At 39.4% G+C, this 23,047-nt stretch overlaps 3 protein-coding genes across 6 annotated transcripts; 1 reads left to right on the top strand and 2 right to left on the bottom strand.

The window, feature by feature from the left end:
• The first annotated feature begins 8,367 nt into the window (after window positions 1–8,367).
• Window positions 8,368–11,418, top strand: LOC112182091 (serine/arginine-rich splicing factor RS31). 3 transcript variants are annotated; one of them, XM_024320521.2, is made up of 6 exons: window positions 8,368–8,519; window positions 8,686–8,830; window positions 10,183–10,295; window positions 10,449–10,690; window positions 10,777–11,055; window positions 11,152–11,406. In XM_024320521.2, exons 2-6 carry the CDS (start codon window positions 8,725–8,727, stop codon window positions 11,180–11,182), a joined length of 771 nt encoding a protein of 256 aa, XP_024176289.1. In that variant the 5' UTR covers window positions 8,368–8,519; window positions 8,686–8,724; the 3' UTR covers window positions 11,183–11,406. The 3 variants fall into 3 exon arrangements, with proteins under 3 accessions (XP_024176289.1, XP_040368383.1, XP_024176291.1); XM_040512449.1 differs by having other exon boundaries at window positions 8,490–8,519; window positions 8,717–8,830; window positions 11,152–11,417; XM_024320523.2 differs by lacking the exon at window positions 8,368–8,519 and adding an exon at window positions 9,340–10,056 and having other exon boundaries at window positions 8,692–8,830; window positions 11,152–11,418.
• Window positions 11,419–13,066: 1,648 nt separating this feature from the next.
• Window positions 13,067–13,825, bottom strand: LOC112196218 (calcium-binding protein KIC). Its single transcript, XM_024336533.2, has one exon. The coding sequence runs from the start codon at window positions 13,653–13,655 to the stop codon at window positions 13,305–13,307; it is 351 nt and encodes a 116-aa protein (XP_024192301.1). The 5' UTR covers window positions 13,656–13,825; the 3' UTR covers window positions 13,067–13,304.
• Window positions 13,826–16,387: 2,562 nt separating this feature from the next.
• LOC112181550 (protein yippee-like At4g27745) lies at window positions 16,388–17,654 on the bottom strand. Of its 2 annotated transcripts, none has more exons than XM_024319923.2 (3): window positions 17,556–17,654; window positions 17,001–17,128; window positions 16,388–16,752 (listed from the first exon to the last, which is right to left on the bottom strand). In XM_024319923.2, the coding sequence occupies exons 2-3, from the start codon at window positions 17,091–17,093 to the stop codon at window positions 16,525–16,527; spliced, it is 321 nt and encodes a 106-aa protein (XP_024175691.1). In that variant the 5' UTR covers window positions 17,094–17,128; window positions 17,556–17,654; the 3' UTR covers window positions 16,388–16,524. The 2 variants fall into 2 exon arrangements, with proteins under 2 accessions (XP_024175691.1, XP_024175690.1); XM_024319922.2 differs by lacking the exon at window positions 17,556–17,654 and adding an exon at window positions 17,447–17,522.
• Window positions 17,655–23,047: the final 5,393 nt, after the last annotated feature.

Below are 23,047 nucleotides of genomic sequence, written 5' to 3'. Positions count from 1 at the left end.
ATTGCCAGTTGGCTAGTCTTCCTCTATCAGCAGCTTTGTCAAGTTTAAAATTTTTAAAATTCTTTACTCTAGCACAATCGGTGCGGACAGTAAAGGTTTTTCCCAGATAAGCTGGAGAATTTAAAATTGTTTTCTTGACAGCTAGAATTTCTTTTTCCCCTGTGGGATAATTCAGTTCTGCAGGGCTGAACTTGCCACTACAAAATTTGCAGATCTTTTCAATGTTAGTTCCAGGCGCTCTCGCCAGAACAACACCGGACCAGTAATTATCACTCGCATCTGTCTGGAGGATAATTTCATCATTCTCTTCTGGTTGTTGAAGAGGAGGGAGGTTCTTGCAGAGGTTTTTTATCTGCTTCACGATCTTTTCATCATCTTCTGTGAAGTTCCATTTCCTTTTGGAACTTGTCTTGGGAGATAACATTGCTGTTAACCCTGAGATTCTAGGGATGAAATCTCTCCCATAATTTATGACACCAAGGAATCTCTCTAGACTCTTAGCATCAGGGATTTTGTCTGGGAACTTCCAGATCTTTTCAAGGATGTGAGGTTGGAGCTTTATGACTCCATTCTTGATGTTTAGTCCTAGGAAATCAACTTCATCGAGGATAAAGAAGATTTTCTTCTCACCTAGGATAATTCCATGCTGGACTATCAGCTTTGCTACCTCGTGGAGGTGCTTCATGTGTTCTTCTCTGTTTTTGGAGAAGACCAGGATGTCATCTATGTAGACGACGCAGAACTCCGCTACATGCTTGAAGATGTTGTCCATCTTTCTTTGAAAGATTGAGGGAGCTTGTTTGAGACCAAAAGGCATTACTAGCCACTCGTAATGACCTTGTGGTGTTCCAAATGCAGTGAGGGGTACACTCTCAGGATGCATCTTGACCTGCCAGAAACCCGACTTTGCATCGAATTTCGAAAAGACTTTAGCTCCTCTGAGCTGGTTGATCAGGACTCTGACTTGAGCGATCTGATATCCGTCTTTGACAGTCTTCTTATTGACATCTCTATAGTCAATAACCATTCTAGCTTTTCCTCTTAGATTCTCTGCATGATTTCTCACGTAGAATGCTGGAGCATGATGAGGGCTAGTGGAAGGTTGAATTAATCTCTTCTTCAGGAGATCTTCAATATCACTTCTGAATTCTTTTTGATCTTCCTCTTTGTACTGAGGAATGGCTTTGACATGGCAGATAGCATTCATGTCATGCAATCTCAATTCACAGACCACTGGGTCTTTTTCCCAAAACTTCTGAGGATTTGTATCCACATTCTGCTCGAGTAGTTTCTTGATTTTGTCAAGGGTGGGAGTTTGTTGAGACTCAAGCTTGTTCTGAAAGTGCTTGAGGTTGTGCTCATGGATGAAACTAGCTTCTTCATCTTCACTAGCTTCTTCTTCTTCTTCTGAAGATTCTTCAACAAGCAGTTCTTCTTGTTGTTTGATTTGGAGTATGGGTTGAATTTTGGGTTTGTAGGGGGTAAGATCACCACTATTCTGTTGCGATCTCTGATACTGAGTAGTAAAACCGGGACCGACTACACTGAATGCATGTGTGAGGCGGTCAGCCCAGAACACCCGTTCTCCTTTTCTGAAGCCTATCGCTTCTTCATCCTGAATGAATCTTTGTTGGAGAATAAAATCATTGCCCAACAAGAAATCAGATCCTTGGCCTTCAGATTGCCAAACATTCTGGATGATAAATGTTCCTCCACCAATGGTGATATGAACATTTTTTGCTACTTTCTTCATGGTGAGATGGCTTCCATCGAATGTAACACCAGTAGCTGACTTTTTCTTGTCTTCGTTCCAGAGTTCTTCTGGAATTGCAAATCTCTTTGCAACAGTAAAGCCTGATCCATTATCTACAAAAGCATGTAGATGATATTTCCGGTGATCAGGGAACTTGAGTCCGATCTCTATGTAGTTGCTGTATCTACTTGTAGAGACGGCTTTCGATTGGTGAGGCTCCTTTTCTTGAGCTTGTTCCGTTGGAATGAATGGTTTACACTCTTCTGGAACATTTTCCTGAATGGGTGATTTGTCATCATCATCCCAATTTGTAGGAGTTATCTTCTTGCTGTCTGGATTACTGAACCAGGGGGGAGGATCATATCTGACTTTGTAATCAAACTTGCCGGAAGGTTGGCCAAGTAGATCCCATGTATCAGTATCCGCAGCTATCTCTTGTCTTTCTAAGAGATGGATATTTTCTGGTATTTCAACCAGTTCAATATCTTCATCGATTGTTTCTTCACCGATGATTTCTTCCTTTATTTCTGAGGAAGATGGTTGTTTCATAGTCGTTTCTTGGACTACAGTTGCTGCAACATTCTTTGCTTGTTCCATGGTTTCCTGGAACAGAGTTTCAACTTCTTTCGCCTTTTTCTCAGCGAAATACTCTTCATATTCTTGCTCAACCCATTGGCTGACAAGACCATTCTTGGTTTTTCTTCTTGCTTCAGCTATGAAGCATTCTTTGTGATAAGTCTTCTTGGATTCTTCACAGAACATAGGGAGACCATTCTTCTCGTGACATAAGCAGTAGTCACAGACGAATGAACCAGGGTTGACCTGATAAGAAGACATGAAGGATTCTGTCTTGCTTTCTTCCCAGTTTTTGACTTTCAAAACGTTCATTTGTCTGGATTCGAAGTACTCTACTTCAGAATCTATCTCAGACTCTTCTGATGAACTTTCTTCTTCTTCAGACCAGGCAGAATAGACTGACCTGTCTTCATCTTCATCATCAGAATAGGCTATTTCGTAGCCTTTCATGTTTGCTACCTCTACTAGTTGCTCATATTTTTCAAAGAGAGCTTTAGTAGATCTGTTACCCTTTTCCGGGCATTCATTGGCATAGTGCCCTTCAGCTTTACACAACCAACATCTGCAGGCTTTCTTGCTAGGTTGTTTATGCTGCTGAGTATTCTTCTTTTTCTTGAAGAATTTCTTTTTTGGATCTTCATCCTGTTGCTTCTTGTAATTGGAGCTTTTTTTGAATCTCCAATTCTTTCTCTGATTACTCTTTTTGAATTTTTTCGAGTAATATTTTTCTTTTTTCTTCTTTCTGTGGAATTTGGATTCATGACATCCCCAGTTTGTGGGCATATCCAGTATTCCGTAACAGAAATTTTCAACTCCTTTGAGTTGCTTCTTAGCCATCTTAGCTCTAAGATTGGCTTTGCATTGCTCCTTCAGTAGTTGCCGGATTCTGTAGGCGATTCCTCCAACTGAAAATCTTTCAATTGGCTTTTCAGCTATGCTTTCTCTCACAGCTGTTCTCCATGGTTCAGGGAGCTTTCTGTGCAACAGATTAACTAGATCAGTATTCTCTAGTTCACCAATTGTACAGTAATATTCCTGAAATTCATTCAGGTATTCTTCGAAATATCTCATGTCACAGATCTTGAGAGCATAGATATTCGACTTTGCCGTTTCTTTGGCTTTCTCACTCAGATTTGAGAGATCTCCACAGAATTGATCGTACAGGGGTACTGCAAAATCATACGGAGACTTTGAATTTTTTATCTCTTCAAGCCAGTCTCTTCCTCTGGTAGTTTCCTTGAAAGATAAGTAGTACTTTTTTGCTACTCTGGTGAGAGTAGTTTCATAGTACACCTGCAAATCTGGTGCTTCAAATTTGCCAAGGGTAAGTGCAGAGGCCATCATCAGGCTATCTACCCATTGGTCAATGGTTTTTCTTTTGTCTAGACTCTTGTCTAGATTCAACCAGATTCCGTAGTTTGTGATAGGAACTCTGGGCAGATTGTCCTCGGGGACGAATCTTTGAGAATTTCTTTCTCCTTTTTTACCCGTGGGGGCTTTCTGAACTGGGAGTTTTATTTCCCTTGTTTCTTTTTTTATGAAAGTTCTGGAGCTTCCTCCTTCTTCCATTTCAACATCTTGATAAGGAAAGACTTTTCTTGTCTTTCTGCATTTGAATTCTTTCATTTCCTCGATTAGTTTTTCTAATCGTTCAGGGCTTTCACAATTCTCAGCTTCTTTGTAAAGATCAGAGAGCTTTTTAGCTCTGAGCATATGGACTGGTCTGCATAGATCGGCTTCCAAATCTTCTTCTGATATTGGTTCTTCAATAGTGGGTTTTGTACCACTAACACCGGCTTCTCTGGTGCTGTAGCTTCTTCTCAGAAGACTGTTGTTTATCCTGATGTTTTCAGGACAGACACCACTTTTCCTGTGATCTTCAAAGTTGAGGCTGATTTCTCCAGTGCGTCTACTCTCGTAGATCTTTGCTTTTGCTCTTTCCGGCAGCTTTTTTGGACCGGACAGTTTCCATTCAAGAGGAAAAGTTACTTCATTCCAAGCAACCTTGTGAATCTGCTGTGAATGGTTCTTCTGGTTGGTGAGGAATCCAGTAGTGAGACCAGGGATGTTGGAGATCCTTGTCTTTGGTTCCACTGTGGTGCTCATCAGTTTATAGTACACTCTGTATACTATTGCCAATTCTTGCATTTCTTCTTTCATTGAGATCCCGTCTGTCTTGACTCTCAGTCTGAGGCAGTGGGCTGCATCTTTCAAGCTGGTTGAAAAGTCAGGGAAGCAGTTGAAATATGCTACCTGGTTGCATAGAGATGCTTCTAGAGTTCCAAACAGACTAGCTTGGAAGTCTGTCAGTCTGTTGTCTTGCAGGACACATAGGACTGAACAGTTGATGCCTTCTCTTGCCAATAGTTTTATGCCGACTTGGACTGCTCCAATGTGCATAAATTGATACTTCTTTGCTTGTGCTCTGGCAACTTCAGCAGGGGTAATCATCAAGAGATCTGTTTCTCCTGTTGTTGAGGGGGTTGTGAATTCAAGTATTTTGAAATGATGGCTGTCCATCAGGTCAAATGTTCCCCGTCTGTAGATTTGTTTGAAATCTAGCTTTGGAATTGAGGAGTTTTTAACCTCATGCTCGATTTCATTGTATTCAAATTCTTCAGAATTTAGGAGTTGAACTCCTTTCTTTTTTTCAAAGATGCTTAACATCTTCATTTCTCTTTTTTCCGGGTTTTCATACCGGATACTAGACTGACTAGTAGATGGTTCCAGAAAAATCATATTAGGAACATGATTTGAGTCTGGTTTTTCTAATGGTTTGAATCCATTAGTCTTCTTTTTTACTGTAGGCAATTTCTTGTCCTTCAGTATAGAATCCAGCGTTTTTTGCTGTTCTTTGATTTTTCTACTGACACTTGTCAGTCTTTCTTCTTCCGTTTTTGGAAGATCTTTGATATAATCCAGTTTGTTTTCCAATCTTTCTAATTGGTGGATTATAGCAGGTATTGTTTCTAGTGTCGACTGACATCTAGATATTTCTAGTAACATCTTCTGATATTTCTCATCAGAAGCTTTTAGTAGAGAATTTATTTTCTCTAATAACAATTCTGACATTGTCCCCATTAAGGAGGGGTTCTCCTTTGAGCCTTTTATAAGCTCTGATACCAGTTGGGTGCGGATCTAACCAATGCTCAAGTAATCAAGAGGTTTTTGTTCCTCTTTCCGAACATATAAGAGATTTTCTATCTCTTCTTCTATTTTATAAATTCTATTTTGAAGTCTATAAATGATATCCCAATAGTTGGGGGATTCTCTATTAAGCTTATCTCTATAAGCCTTCAATTTTCTCAATTTTTCTTTTTCTGTTTGCAGTTCTTTTTCAGTATGTTTGCAGATAGCTACTAATTCGAGTCTGTCAACGATCGAAATTATGAATAGTAAATCGTACTGTTTATCTTTGAATGCAAGATGAAAACTAACAGACTTCTGTTTAAATAATTTTGAGAATGGGCCCACCACGTTTCATAATCGTAACAGAAATATTAAATATATATAAACATCACAAGGGTACAGCTGGAAGAAAAAGTGAGAGTTTGTGCAAGTGAGAAAGAAAGAGACAGATACTTGTGTGAAAGGGAAAGGAAATAATTAGCTGGGGTTTTGGGGAAGTATTTTGGTAGAATCGGGGTGTATGAGCATTATCCCTAAAAGAAAAGCTCTCTTAACAAACAATTACTATTGGCCTGAACCTTGATTACGTAGGAATAAATTACATATCAACCAAAGTCCACGGAGTAGTTACCACCCAAATGACTGGGAGAATGGGGAGATCATTTAGCTAGAACCCCAAGAAGGTGCCCCAACAGCCCCTGGAATTAGAACGTTTTTCATCTTCTCAATCTCTAAATTTCTTTTCAAGGTACGCACATGATTCAAATTTTTATCAAAATCCATGCTATAATAAGGACTTTTCGAGTCTCTTTGAAGAAATGCGGACAAAGATATATCATACCAATAAAGCCTACTAGTCTACTACATGCCACTTTAACACTTGATTAGGTCCCGATTATGGTTAAATTAAAAGAAACTCAAAACAAAATTGCAATATGACAATTGCCAACGACTAGATGATAAGACTCAACACTAGAGGAGTTGAGCGGATTAGGTCTCGATTTTGGTTAATTTAAGAAACTGAAAACAAAATTGCAATATGACATTTGCCAACTACTCGATGATAAGACCCCAAGGCCATCTCCAGTAATGCATGTGTATATTAGGGCCAAGGCTATATTTTAGTTGTGTAAATATTATTCTTTATTGGAATGCTTATGAACCATCTCTAATAAGGTAGAGCTAAATTTTAACTTTTTTCACCGCTATTTCAAAACAAATGAAGCAGCTGGTAGAACACTCTTTGCTAGTTGGTGCATGCTAGAATACATATATTTTATAGAGACTTCTGATATTATTTTGGGACGTTCTCTAGATGCTTATTGTAATAAGGGGTTTAGGCTCAATGTCCCCCCCCCCTTATATTCGGCAGTTTCATTAATCAAGGCTTGAGTGCAGCCGCACCAGCCCTTTATTTCAAATTTTTTTTTTCTCTTTTCAATAGTTTTACATTATGCTTTCTAAATTTATGATTTTATTTTATTATAATAATATTTTTATGTAGACTAAAATTAATTCTTTAGATATATATACTATATGTATATATTAGCGTTGTACAATTAAATATATATATATATATATATATATATATATATATATATATATATACACATTGTATGTATGTGCTTATAAATTGAGCACAATCAAACTAAATCACAACAGTCCAAATGAATGTATGTACGTATCTATTAATTAAGGACCACTATTTGATTCCAAAGGTGATATTTTTGTGGCATTTGATTTGCTTCCGAAGAGCTATATGTAGCTCTCCCCACTCCCCTAATGATCTCGCCCCACTTTATAGCACTATAGGAATTCTTTGCTGGAGTCCAAAAATAGGTCAAGAATTTGGCCCTCCTACTGGAGATGGCCTAATACTAATATGCAAAACACACCAGCGTTCCTTTTATGTTTCTTAATTTGTTTTAAAATATAATTATTGAAAATTTGAAGGGATTCTGGATCATTGATCTTGGAAGAGCAATTCTTGGGCTTCTAAAAAAATTTGGGTAAGCATATTGGGCATCGGGAGTTGATTTTGATGCATGTCAACTAGGGATTAGAAAGTCCTAGTTATATAGCATCCAGATTAACTTCACAAGTCTCTTTGAAGGAGTGTAAACAAAGATGTAATGTACCAATAAAAGCCAATTACACAACACTTTAACCAACAGAAGTGATACGTTTCAATTTAGATTAAATTAAAGAAAAATTAAAAACAAAACATTTGTTGACAAACATTTTGTTGGGAAGTTAGTGTTCCCGTATTATAAATTTTTTTTTATTCTGTATTTAGAATTAGACAAAATTTGAAAAGATTTGGATTACAGCTCTCAGAATGATAGTTCTTGGGCTCCTAAAAGAAATTTTAATTCAAAAACAGGCGACTACAAAATTCCTGATCACTTGTTCATCGTTTGAAGGTTAGCAGAAAAAGGAAAAAAAAAATTGGTTTGACTAATTGTTTTAGGGGAGTTCTTCTAATGAGGACCACTAATAATGAGGACTAGTTGAAGACTTTCTAATCAACGATTTAAGAGACTCACTTTTCGATTACATCATGCCAAATCACCTGTTAGATGTTTATGTATGCATGAGTAGATCACTTCTGAAAATTTTCTTTCAAGTTAACCGAACTAGATCAAATCAATGGACGAACCAAATCTGTCAAACATGATTCTTAATAAATCACTATTATGAATGCCTTAACGATTTTCAATTTGGTTAAAAGATTGCATGAATGATCTACACATAAATATCTAAATATCTAACGGTTAATTTACAGAAATGTGATCGAAAAATGAATCTAACACAAAAATCCTCATTATAATGGCTCTCATCAGACGGGCTCCCATAGTTTTAGCGGGTCAAATGGTTCTCATATCAAAAGCCCTGTCCTCCTAACAGCCCAATTAGGTTTAGGCTAATAGAATCGGACGGATAATACGTAGCCCCCCATTCCCTGCCGAATTAGGCTTCGTTTGGATATATAACTTTACCTCCTCTATCTCTATTTCTCTATTCTAGGGTTTCTCTTCCTCTCTCTGTTTCGGCCTTTCAGGTATTACTGAATTATCTTAATTTTTCTATCAATTAATTACTGTTCCTCTCTGCTTCCACCCCAAAGTTGTCTCCTTTCCTCCAATTTTTCTTGAGAATTGAGCACAGCACTCTGTGTTCCATTGTTTTTCTGGTTCTTTATGTAATTTGTAATTTGGGTTTCGTAGGGTATTCTGTAATTTTGGCGGTAACGTGTAGCTTCCAGAATGAGGGCCATTTTCGTCGGCAACTTTGAGAACGATACTCGGCAATCGGATTTGGAGCGGCTGTTCTCCAAGTTCGGGAAGGTTGATCGAGTGGACATGAAAACTGGTATGATTTATTTCTATCTGTCCAGTAAAAAGTTCTGTTCTTTCTTGGGTTGGGGTTGATTATTTGATTATTTTTTTTTTCTGAGCTGGGATATGAAAGTACTGTTCTATTCTGTGTAAATTTTTAGTAAATTTCTGGGGAAAATTTACATTATGGTAGGACTAGTCTGCTTGGTTAGGTTTTGATTCCTGCATTTTTATTGGCCCGATATTAATGTCAAGTTATAAAGATGAATGCTTAGCTTGTTTCAGTTTGCTAAGGGCGCTAATTTCAGTTGCCAGTGCTCCTAGCTGGAACAATTGTACCAAATCTTTTGATTTTTTTTGTTAAAACTTAAAAGTAAGCGTTTTGGTATAAACTCCAGTTGGCTGGCTATGGATATATGGCTACTGTAGCAAGTAGCTTGTATATCCCATGGCCCCTTTTCCTGGATGAAAGGGAAGTGGCGGCCACAAGTTTCAATTTCATTGGAGAAAATCTCTGCATTTTAAGTGTTTCTTTTGACGCAGGAACTTGTTTACTAAGGGAAAATGAACTGAGCTTCTATCTGGGCTCGCCAACATCACTGCCAAAATTTTAATTTGGAAAGGAAACCTTCCTGGTTGCCTGGTTCTGTACCACTACATTCTCAGATAGCATCAATCAGATAGCAACATTCTGCATTTTGTTCACTCGCCCATCCGTCACTCACCCACTCCATCATCGCTTAAAGTTGCCATTTGACAAGAATGGTCATAGTTGGATCAATCAGATAGCAACATCCTGCATTTTCTTCACTCGCTCATCCGTCACTCACCCACTCCTTCATCGCTTAAAGTTGCCATTTGACAAGAATGGTCATAGTTGGATCAATCAGATAGCAACATCCCGCATTTCTTCACTCGCTCATCCGTCACTCACACACTCCATCAATGCTTAAAGTTGCCATTTGACAAGAATGGTCATAGTTGGATCAGTCATTTGTCATGCCATGCTTTTCACCAGTTCACCACTGTTCTAGGAGATTATTGAACATGCCTTCAATCACTGATAATAGGGGGAACTTTGCTTTCTGTCATGCCTTGTCTTCCATTATTGAAACCGTGCTCTCTGAATGGCGAAGCATGCTTAGCAATGACTTCTCAGACTTGAACCTTTGGATTTAAACCTTTATTATGCAACCATCATCATTTAGTTCATCATGCAATGCCTCTACAGTCTTATGTGCATCAGCCCCTCACTATCAGGTGTCGTATTTACTTTAGTTTGTGCCAGGGCAAAGATATTTGAGGCTGATGTCTCTGCTAAGTGGGTTATATGCCAGTGATTCTCTTGCACTTTTCTGCTCCTGATTTTTCTCCCCTCTGTTTCAGGTTTTGCTTTTGTGTATCTTGATAATGATCGGGATGCTGAAGATGCTATCCATCACCTTGATGACAGGCCATTTGGTTATGACAGGCGCAGATTATCTGTGGAATGGGCTAGGGTATAATGTTTTTTCCTTTTCTGTTTTTCAATGCTCTTTTTCATGTTCTCTATTTGGATTGTTGTCTGTTTGTTCGTTCTTTTTTCTTAATTTACTGAGCTTCTCTAAACATCATTCTATCTGTTCTAATCCAAAACAACTTAATCTCATCAGGGTGAACGCGGTCGTGAACGTGGTCATCATCTTGATGGGTCTAAATCTGTGGCAAACCAGAGGCCCACAAAAACCTTGTTTGTCATCAACTTTGATCCCCTTCGCACCCGGGTTTCGGATATTGAAAGACACTTTGACCCCTATGGGAAGGTTCTTAATGTCAGAATTCGGCGGAACTTTGCATTTGTGCAGTTTGACACTCAGGAAGAAGCTACCAAAGCCCTTGCGGCTACGCACTTGAGGTAAGTAATTTGTTTGTTTTCTTACTTGGTTAACTCTCTTGACTAAAAGGTTGGCAAACTGAAGCAAAGTTTTATCATTCTTGTAGCAAGATACTAGACCGAGTGGTTTCCGTTGAGTATGCTCTGAGAGATGATGATGAGAGAGGTGAGCGACGTTATGATAGTCCTAGAAGAGGTGGTTATGGAAGGCATGTGGATAGTCCTTATAGGAGGTCACCAAGTCCTGTGTATCGCAGGCGTCCAAGTCCTGATTATGGTCGTGCCCGCAGCCCAGCTTATGGTAGGTACAATGGTCCAGTGTATGACAGGCGCAGGAGTCCTGATTATGGAAGAAATGCGAGTCCGGAATATGGCAGATACCGCAGGTAGGTATCGAGCTTTACCGTTTCTTTTGTTCAATTTGCTTTCGAGCTGTTTTGGGTCACATCCATATCATTGCCTGATCCATCTTTTACTTACAGTCGCTCCCCTATTCGAAGATCAAGAACATGAAGTCGGACTGATTCAGTTGCAGTAGTGGGCTCAAGATGTTACTCTGGTGGTTTTAGTAATAGCTATAGGTAGAAAGAGAATGTTATGATAGTACTCGAGGTTCTTCTCGATGTATGTTAATTATATGCCTAATGGATTCCTTTGATTTCTAAGTTTGCCGGTATTATCACATTAGTACCTCTGCTCTACTGTTTAAATAAATATATATAATGGTTTGGCTAGTATTTTCCTTTAATTTCTTTTATGGCCACCTCACAAATTAGTATTTCGCTCAGAAGATTAGCTATGGTCATATCATACTCTTCCAAGAATAGTGTCACCCAGGGGAAACCTAGTTGCATTCTGAGCAGTTCTTCCACCATGTGCAAATGGCAGCAACCAGAATTTTGGTTTTGTCAAAACACTTGCCTCTTTGACCCAATGGGGTTGGTCTAGTAAAAGCATGTTAGGCTGCAAATGGAGCGGACGCTGTAGGGATCCTCTTAGTAATAGGTCTCTAGTTCGAACCCCATCTTGTGAAAAACATCTTTTGAGAAGGGGTCATACCCAAGTTGCTTTCGGTCTCAGAGTGATAGTTCATTTGGCCATCATTTTTACTTACCCAAAAAAAAAAAAAAAAAAAAAACACTTGCCCCTTCATGTCAACCTACTAAATGGAAAGAGCTTGCCTTTAAGGTTTTGAGAGAGGACAGTTCGCTCTTGGATCAATTTGGACATGTTTAAGTTCTCTTTTATTTGTAGATATTCGCTACAGTAGTTATATTCAAACCTCATGTAATGGTATTTGGACCTCCCACCATACTTTGTACTACCAAACTTCCCATTTTGCCCATTATTTTTCTAGCTAGACCTCCTATTCTTCGAACTTCTACAACTCCACTCCATGTGCCATTCTCTAGCAACATTAGTCGTCCTCTTTGTTGACAATCCATTTGACAAACTGTTCTTACAATTGGATCAATTTAGATGTTGCTCATTGATGGAACGAAGGATATATATAGAGGAAACAATGGGGTTGAGTTTAATCAATTTGTAGATTTGTTGGTGGTCGAAAGTCATCGAGGAATGATAGAAACGTATGGAAGTCCATTTACCTAGTATAGGAGAAATTTTGTATAAACTTGATTGATTAAGGACAAAACAGATAAATTTACCATACATGTCTGCATATATATACAACCAAATTGAAGAAGCAGTTTTTCATTCAACCAGATACCTGATGCAGCACACTTGCACGACCATTGGAGAGGTTTAAGAAATTGAGGACTAAAAGTTAGAAAACATGGAAAACTAGAAGAGTTGGAGAGACGCGTTCTGTTTTGCTTACACAAGTTTATTTATTTATTAATTTAAATGAGAGGAGGTCTGCATACCAATAAAGGAGGTATGAATGAAAACATTTTATTTGCTATTGTATTTAGAATCAAAGCCGGTTATGTATTTAGAATCAAAGCTGGTTATTTTCTAAGTCGATGAAATCATGTATGGTACAAAACCATGATATGCGGCAAACAATCCTAGCTTTTGGAATATGCCTGCAGCCCTTTAGAGCAAGTCCACCCGTTGAGGTTGGCAGGTCAATACTATTCACTATTTTTTGCCTTTCATTTCCACATTTTTTCTTGACCAGTCAGATACTGTTCACAAAAAGTTACTCTGGGTCAATTTCTTGACCTGCCAATTGACAATCAGTGACTTTTTGTGAACAGTATCTGACTGGTCAAGAAAAATGGTGGAAATGAAAGACAAAAAGCAGTGAATAATATTGACCTGCCAACCTCAATGAGTGGACTTGCTCAGTTGCTCTTAAGTTCAACATGGCTCCTCCTACTAGCCATGGAATCACAACTTATTTTCTACTATGTGACACAAGGACTTCTATCATTGATTGTATCAAATGGGATCCATCATCATATATTATTACTTCTTTCTTGTCACTAAAAAAAGGCATTATCTGAGGAAGTTCTCATCTGCGAGGTAACAAATTCTCCAATCAACAACTTTAACAACATTATTGAACAGTAGCTTACAGCCTTACCAAGTTGTAAAAACACATTGATCTTTACATTCAGCTACCGTAAAAATTGCATACCATCGAAGACTCATGTTGATCATCATATGATCAGGATTTCTTTAGCTCTTGTTCAAGAGCTTTCTCAAGCCAAGTCTCTGCATCTTCCATCATCCCTGGACTCAGCCTCACCATGAGAATACAGAACTCCGTCTCATTCAGCACGCCGTCTCCATCAAGATCACCTTCCCTAACCATGCCCTCAGCATCCTCTTTGCTCATCCCCTCCATTCCGAGAAGCGCAGAATTCTTCTTCAGGCTCTCCGCGGTGATCAGCCCACTTTCGGGGTCTGCCAGAAGTCGAAAACCTCCACATAGCTCGGACACAAAGGTCTCCACATCCAGCTTCTCTGCCATCACTGGTAACAAGTCCTTGTATTCAGTTGTTCCATTGCTCCCCATATTGATACTGGAAAAAATATATGAAACAGCAACCAATATCAGAAAGACTTGAAGAACCAATAAGAATGTCTCTCTATATATACAATGCTTAGCTAGGCCTTTATAGACATTGGACAGTTTCTTTGCTTAGTTTAAGAGCTAGAGAGCTAAGCTAAGTGATCAAAATGAATAATCATTGCTTTGTGAAACTTAGTGCCACTAATTGGGCATGATTTTCTTTCAATCTTGGCCATCCACTTGTTTAGTTCTTATGGAATCCACACATCATGGAATCATGGAATACATGCCAAACCATCTGATAGTGAAATTTGAACATCAAATGGACGGTTGATGCATCAAGGAACAACTTATGTGGAGGGCCAAAAATTTTCAACGTCACCATCTGACATTGATTTTATTTTCTTCTTTTTTGGGATTATTTTTCTTTTTTAGTCCAATATTAACGGTTTCCGGGAAAGTTCTTATTGGTGGGCTAAACGTCCTCTATCAAGATTGAGAGAATAGCTTATATTGTCTTGGAGTTTGGCTTCTATGAAGCTTCCTTACTGTGTCTCTTTTATCAATTTCTTTTTGGATTCTTGTATCTTGTTGCTCTGTCAAGGATGATAATATCTGACGTCCACTATTTTCTTTTCACTGATAATCAATACTTTGGGGACTCTTAGCAGAAATCCTACACCTGTAGGCCAGTGATGATAAACGTCTGTGACAGGTAGGAGATTAGCATGTTAACCAGCATCTTGAACACAAAACTCTAGCTTTGATACTATGTTAGACAATTACGGAACTCAAAAAACTTAAAACTATTTCCGACATAAGTTTACATGCCGAGCTAGCAATGTTTGTTAGGTTGTGGTAGAGACTAATGAGTTTATGTAGAGTTGGCAAGAAATTAGAGGATATTTTATTTTCACAACGACTCCAACACACTACAGTGAATAATCGTATTTGCTTTAATCATCAATCCAGAACCGACACCATCTTCTTTAACTCTTAAGCTCCCAACCAACTTGACAATAACATATCGGTGCCTTGGAAAGAGGAAAAGGTTAATAAGAAAGGACTTCTTAGAAAGGAGTAGCTAGTAAAGACTGGATTGAGAAAAAGGGGTAGGCCAAGCTTCTTGTCCTCATCAAGAAATAATGCACCATCCTTCTATTTTATGAGTGATGCAACATTCATGAAATTTCCAAATTTTCTTGTCACCTTCACGGACAAGTCGTTAGCACTACTCGTGTTTTTTAAACCCCAAATGGGATGATCCCTAAACGAGGCAGAGGAAAATGCTCTGTGTTTACAGCTAGATTGTGAATCCAAATTAAGAATTTAACCCTAACTTCGTCTGATTAAAGGTCTTGATTCCGATCTCGCAGGTAACGTCATAGCATGTCAAACTATCTGTCAAAAGATCGATCATTTCATTCATAAATGTATATTCCTTCCGATATCTGTATTCACAAAGGCACAAATATCATATCCATCATGCAACTGACAGAACAAGACACATGTTAGGACCACACTGAACGTCTATATATGAGAAAGTAAAATTCAATGAGGCCGATTTGTCACGTATTATTTTGGGCGGCGGGCAGTTACAGTTAAAAGTTAGCATGTCTTTTAACTCGAGAGCCCCCACACATACGCATGATCAATCCCCAAATCTGTCACGGATGAACAGATTTGGTGCCAAGTTCCCCAAGAATGAAAATGAGTCGCCTACATGAAGAAAAGTAGAAAACAGCCCCAAATCCCCCCAAGAATCCTACCAGCCAATATTCTGATTTTTAATATTCCAAAGTTGTGTATCCCTTATGGCGTTCTAAATCAATGTACATAGATTGATGTCATCTCTTCAGCTCTTCTTTGATTTGTTTCGAAGAAACTCAAGAAAGCAAGCAAGTGTTAAATCACATCCTCCAGCGTTTCAGACGCAACTTTAATCTCGTTTTCGTGAGGGGAAACCAGAGTACCACTCATCAATTTCTTCTCCACAAAGGAAGCAAGAACAATGTATTTAGTGTCACAGTTTATTTTTGGGGCAATCTGGATTCTGGAACAGCACAACCAGAAACCACGAGTTTCTTCTTCTTTAGCTTGTGTGGCAAACAAGCAAGTTTAGTGGTATCATCTCTACCAGATGTTCCAAAGTCTAATATGAAGAGGACCTTTGCCCAGCTTGTGTAGAACAACCTGACACTTCCCTATTGGTTCAGTACCTTTCGGTTTCTTTTCTTTTGCTTATACCTTTATTTTCTTCTTATGTGAGGCATTATGCCCATTGTATATATCTCAGCCTCATCACAATATTTATCCCAGTATTTCCTCAGAACTTCGCCACTGTTTCTATGCCTCCGAAGGCTTAATCTTCTTCGGAAATGTACTGCATCGAATGAAAAGTAGACATCACAAGAGGTATAAAGCAAAAGGTATAGACATAGTTCAGATTCTCCACAGAAGTACCACAAGGACCAGTAGTTCACACCTTTCATCCACACCATTGGTGAGGCAACATCTAGCTTTCTTCCTTCCTATCACACATCATGTCCTTAGCAAGATAAGGTTAACAATCCCTAAAACATAGGGTACTGTTCAATTGTCATTCAATGTTCTATCGTCATTCATTTGGTATGTTATGTTTCCGAATTGTGAATCATGACCCCATTCAAATAATTCCATCTAACCAACCATCTTAAGTTTAGGTGAAAGAGAGAATATTCCAGCTCAAGCACAAATATCGAACTGGGGATATGATTATTTACTCACAAAAGCATATGGTTAATCCATTGAAAAGGACTTCTTTGTACATGATGAATGGAATAATGTATGAACAATGAAACAAAGTGAATTCCACAAACCCAACTGCTCCTTGCTACCAGTTTGCCTTGACAATCTTGAACTTTGCAATCACAAATTTCCCTTCTTTGTACTTCTGCAACTGTTCGTAAGCTTTTACATATTTCCAACCCAACACCTCCCCGCAATCGCTGCAGTGTACATCAGCAACTGTGTGGAGGCCGGTGATGAGTCGCCGGTCCTCTTTAGGCCCTTGAACCACATTTATTGCATGAGAGAACAGAAAGGCTCTGCCACTTTCAGCCTAACAAAACAAAGCACATAGTCATCCAAATTAAGAATATGATTGATTAGCGTTCGATCTCTTCTAATGTAACCCTTTACATAAAGCAAAGCATATACCACATGGATCGCTTCCAGGCAGTGCACGTCTATATGCACATTAAGATTCATATGCAAAACATTCTGAACATTTCATATCATGTTCTTGATTATTAGTTACACACCAGACCAAACTTTTAAGCAGAAATCAATCACAAATGAGTTCATCACCTGAAAAGATTTAGAGACAATATCATCATGACAGCATATATGGTTCTGGCACTTGTAGCAGCTGTATAGCCTTGGCCAAGCCCCATCAGCCATTGAAGAATCTGCTTGACAATACAATCACTTCAATACTGCAAAAAATCATAAATAGAAAAAAAGAAAAAAAGAAAAATTATAATCAAGCCAGAGATCTTGTTCACAATACTGAAAAGCAATCAGCCAATTGAAGAAACACATTGTGGGCACCAATTATTGAGGTGTAGTATAATATTAACAAATTGGAGTTGATCATGACAGGTTAATATTCTAGTATTCTGGAAGTTACAAGGAAAAGAAAACCAATAGCATTTGATGGTTTTTATGTCAATATCATTATCCTTGAATGAAAGAAAGACAATTCTGGACTAGAAGAAATGTATAAAGAACGATGATTTGGGTTTAGTCAATACCTACACTTTGAAAAGAAGAAGAACAAAGCATTATTTCTTAAAAAAAAAACTGTATTTCACTAGTAGAAAACAAGAAATTTCAGAGTGAGGGAGAAAGGTTGCATTTTACCTTCTTCAAAACTGTGGGAGGTTATGGGGAGTTTGGGTTTTGACAAATAACAATTAGCAATTATGAAGAGAGACGCCACATTGGATAACTCAAGAAAATCTGTTGGGCCCTACGAGATAATTGAAAAACAAAAATAGAAATTTCAAATTTTATAACAGGTCAACCCAAATTCAATCTTACTGCCCTTTGATCATATTTGAACATATACAATAATTTTGGTAGTGTTCAAGTAAATCCAGAATATGTGTCTGGCCCAAACTCGAGGTTACTTACTCTAGTTGAAATATGGTTTATATTAGAGATATTCTCAGAGAATCTTAGGAGATATCCAATTAATGTACGATTATATTTCTATGTACAACTCTATCTCTATGCTTGTAATCCTCTATATAAAGAGGCCCCTATTATCAATGAAAGTACGACTCAATTCTCTCCTAATTCAGTTTTCCTTAAACACGTTATTAGCACGAAGCCCAAACCCTGATTCAAGAAGCTAAAAACCTTGAATCCGAATACAAAACCTTGAAGCCTTTTCTGCCTACACCTCACACCTTGAAGCACTCAATCCCAGGAGTCTAGAACCGGCAGCGCTACCCCAAGAACCGGCCTGAAACCTACCGAACCGGCCACCGGAAGCTCCATACAACCCGCAACAAATATTCCACCGGTTCACCAACTTCTGGACCTCCAATTTCCACCAAATTTTGTCACAAGAAGCTCCTCCACCTGAAGATTTAGGAACCGGAAGAAATATCACAAAAACCGACCAAAACATTGCTGAACCGACCGATTGAAAGTCCAGCAGAAACCGGCAGCAGGAAAAGAAGAAAAAAAAAAAGGAGAAAGGAAAAGCTGCAGCCCAGAGGCCCAAGCCGAGCCCGAGCCCAAGCCCGAGCCGTAGCCCAGGAGCCCAAGCCGAAGCCCAGAAGCCCAAGCTCTTTAAGAGTTTCCAATGAAGATCATGTCCAACATGAACCGCAATAGAATCCGAAACTTGTTATTCTGATTCCCTAAAACACATTATCAGTACGAAGCCTTAACCCTGAAACCATAATTTCGTAGCCTTCAAACCCCAGATACCACCGCCGCCCACGTCAGCTGATCTACCACGTCAGTAACTCGGTCAACACAGGTCAACGACTTCCGGCGACTTTTCCGGCAGATTTTCATGCCATTTTCCGGCAACTTTTTCCTGCCAAATTTCTCGGCGACCTATTTCGAGGTATTTTTTACTAAACGTTCCCCTTTTTTTAGAGTTTTTAAATTCAATTTCTCTTCTTTTTCGGGGACTTGCAACCTCCCTTTTTCTACCCCCCTTTCTTCATCATAGGGGAGACCAAATTAAGCCGAACTGTGGGGGTTCGTGTTCACTTCAAGCTTAGAGCTTGTTGAGATCTCCAAACTTAAGAGTTTGTAGAGAATTTATGATCAACCACTTACGTCATTGTTTCGATCTAATCCAATATATCTTGGAATCGAATTTCTTGGAAGCGACTACACTCAGAAATTCCTAATTTCTTGAAAGCGATTATGCTCAGAAATTTTATATGTTTTCGTGGTAGCCTATTTCGCTCCGAAACTAACCCTAATTTCTTGTTCTCTTTCAGGATGAGTAACCTGAACAAATTGGATTTTGCTCCATTGGGAACAACTGGCTCTGGATATCATAGGTGGGTTCGTGATGTCCGCCAGCATCTCAAGGCCGATGGAATCCTGGATATGATTCTCGAGCCTAACCAGGACATGCTAACTGTTGAGCAAACTCAAGCTTTAGAAGTAAATAGAGCAGCCTTAGAGGGAAATAAGGCGAAAGACCTAATGACTCGTCATATGGATGATTCGCTCAAGTACGAGTGTATGAATGAAGAAGACCCCAAAAGGCTGTGGGTCTCACTCGAAGAAAGATTTGGCAACGTCCGTGACTCCCTGCTTCCTGATTTAGAAGTGAGATGGCATAGCCCCCGCTTTTGTGATTTCAAGTCAGTTCTTGACTACAACTCGGAAGCACTTCGCATTAAATCCTTAATGAAATTCTGTGGTAAAAAGATCATAAATGCGATGTTGATTTAGAAGTCTCTCTCCACCTTCCTCGTCTCTGCATTGATGGTTGCTAAGAACTATCGAATCGATATTACTGCAAAACGGATCACAAGGTTTCATGAGCTTATTGGAGCTATGAATGTCACTGAAAAGCATGACAACATCCTTGTGAAGAACTATAATTCGAGATCCGTGGTAACAGAGCATATTCCGGAATCCAATTATAGTCGCGCCCCAAAGAGAGGGCGCCAAGAGCGAAACCCTAATCTTAGGGATACATTTGGACGTTCTGATTCATATAATCGCTCTACTTGGGAAGGTAACCACCAAAATAGGCGAACACGGAACCGAAGAGGTCAACGGGGAAAGAGAGAGGGAGGCAATGCCTCTGGCCATGTTGGTGGCGCCACCAACACTAAGAGCCATCTAAATGACGCTTTCAAATCGCCTCAATCAATAGAGTTTGAGCAAAGAGATGTATGTTGTTGATGTGGAGTGTCTGATCATTGGGCACACATTTGTAGAGCTTGTGAAGAAATTGTCACCGCTTACAAAGCATATTGTGAAGCAAGAGAAGCTCACTATATGGAACAGGAAGATCAAGTAGATGATCTAGAGTGAAGGGTTGAAGACTACAAATCTGGCTGGGATCAATAGATCGCCAATTCTGTTTAAGTCTTTATTTTTCCAAGAGATGTAATAGGCAATTGCCATATATTTTTGTAGTAAATGCCAATGGTTTAGTTTTTCTTCAAAGTAGGCTCACTCAAAGTAAGTGTGATGTCTAGGAAGGTTATGAGATTAGTGGTACTTAAGCGAGTCTTGCTCCACCTACATCTCTCTACTCACCTGGTCACATTTATTTTGGAATTACCAAAAGAAATTAGACGACTACCATTGTTTTGCATTAGCTATCATTTTGGATTAGATTTTGTTTAGTCAAAGAGACAATGATGTAATTCTGTTGGCTTATGAATAAAATTTTGAGTTCTTTATGACTCCATTTTGATTATGAGCATATGACTTTTGTGACTACAATGGCTGGGCCATCAGTATTAATTCAAGGACATGGAATAGCCCAAGTTCCACTTGCCAAATGGCACCTTAATTATTGTCACAGAAACTCTCTACGCTCCTAGGGCCAATTGCACCTATGAATAGCCAACAGATTCTATGCGAAAGTGCATGTAGAGAACAGAAATGAGTTCTTTTGCAGTTCCTCTAATGATGGCGAACAAAGGCGCATCTTAGAAGTTTATGTGTCTCTCTAGTGGACTCTATGTCACTATTCGAGCTATTAAATCCAATAAAGTTATGAGAGAAAATTTCTTGGATTTAGACACATATTGGCTTTGTCACGACAGGATAGGTCATCCTGGTCATGATATGATACTCCGTCTACTAAAGACTTCACATGGACATCTTTTCTATAGAGCGAAATGAAGCATGAATCAAAAGTTGATCTCTGGACTAAGTGTGACCGACGCTGCTGCCTAGGGCACCGCCTCCGTCCACCACCAGCCTAGGGCTGGCACAGTCCCTATCCATGACACCATGGATAGCGTCCATCATGGTGATGGCGGCCCAGGTGATGCTGCAATCACCAACTTGCTTCAAATAGCGTTTCAGACGCTCAGACCTAACCAAAATTCTCATTGGTTTCTTCTAAAGCCTCTCGCTCATTTTACAAAAGCCGTTCCGTAGGAAAATTAGGACTGAGACCGTCCTATGCAAAGGATATGAAAATACTCATTTTGTTCTTACATAGAATCCGTGGGGATTCTGTGGACTGATTCAACCAACTTGCGGACGTTTAAATATCTTATGATGTTGGTTGACACGCAAACACGCTGGTCACGTGTTGTGCCATTGTCCACTTGTGATGCTGCTTATGCTACACTCCTAGCACATACTATATGACAACGAGCTCATGCAGAAACGACTACGATGGTAGCTCTGACATTGGTAATGCGCGACAATCTCCTTATATCTGCTTGGGGTGATGCAATATCGCATGCAACTATGCTAATTTGTCTACGACCTACCGCCACTCAATGTATATCTGCATTATAGCTAGTGACTGGGTACAAGTATTTTGCACTTGCGCACATTTGAGTGAGCCCTTTATGTGCCCATTGCGCCACCACAGCGCTCTATAATGGGTCCTTACAGACGAATGGGCAACTACGTTGGATTTAAGACTTCAACAATCGTCTGCCACTTAATGCCCTTGCAAGGCGATCTCATTACCGCTAGATTTGCGGGTTGTCACTTTGATGAGACAGTCTTCCCGTCGTTAGGGGGAGATAATAACACGGATGTTCAGCAGGAACGACAGGAATTGTCGTGGACTGTCCCCACTATGTCTCATCTCGATCCTTGTTAAAGTGACGAGATCACACAAATATGCTGCAAACATGCCTGCAAGGATGGACGTCCCTACGAGAGGACGTAGCGCCACCCTACACAGAGGTAGGCATGGCGCCAACGCCATAGAGAGTGGCACTTTGGCGTTACAGGTCATGGCCCCAGCTAGGATGCGTGGGAGGCCCGTGAGTTCGAAGGACACTTTGGCACATTCCAATCCTTTGATCATCAAGACTCAAAATCCGTCTCATGAGAATCTTCTGGATTATGGTTATCGTTGGGGGACGCCTCAACGTTAGAACCTATTCTTGAGAATATAGATCTCTATGAAAATTACACTAGTGTACATGAGACGTGGGATAGAAACTCCATCATAATTGTTGATGTAGTTGCGCATTTCGTTGCGCATGAGTTTGTTGAGTCCGATGATATCGAACCACGCTTCGTTGATGAATGAATGCCAACGTAGAGAGATTTGGCCTAAATGGAAAGATGTGATCCAGGTTAAGATGGATTCTCTAACGAAGAGGAAGGTTTTCGAGCTAGTGATGCCAACACCTCCTAACATAAAACCTGTTGACTAATGGGTCTTCGTTAGAAAGCGTAGTGAGAAAAAGAGATGGCAATCTCGCCTTATGGCGCAAGGCTTCTCATAAAACGCCATGGAATCGACTACGATGAGACATATTCTCTCGTAATGGATGTTATTGCACTCCACTACCATGTCAGTTTGGTAGTTTCCGAATAACTGAATATGCAGCTTACAAATGTGGTCACTACGTATCTCTATAGGGATCTAGATAAGGAATATACATGAAGGTTCATGGTGAACTTCATTTACCCAAGTCAAGTGGCTCTAGACCACGGAGCGCGTTTACAAAGAGGTTGAAACGCTCACTAAAGTGACTACTTGATTGGGAAGGGATATGTCCACGCGTTTCCATAACAAGTTTCGGATTCTATCGCGGTTCATGTTGGACATGATCTTCATTAAAAGCCCTTAAAGAGTTAAGGGAAACCGCTGAACACTTGAAATCCGATTTTGAGATGAAGGATTATGGGAGAACACGATTATGTATTGGTTT

Source organism: Rosa chinensis, chromosome 1 (genome assembly GCF_002994745.2).
Source record: "Rosa chinensis cultivar Old Blush chromosome 1, RchiOBHm-V2, whole genome shotgun sequence".
In the NCBI taxonomy this organism is placed as follows: Eukaryota; Viridiplantae; Streptophyta; class Magnoliopsida; order Rosales; family Rosaceae; genus Rosa; species Rosa chinensis.
The sequence above is the reverse complement of the archived record's forward strand: the minus strand, read 5'-3'. Positions and strand labels throughout refer to the sequence as shown.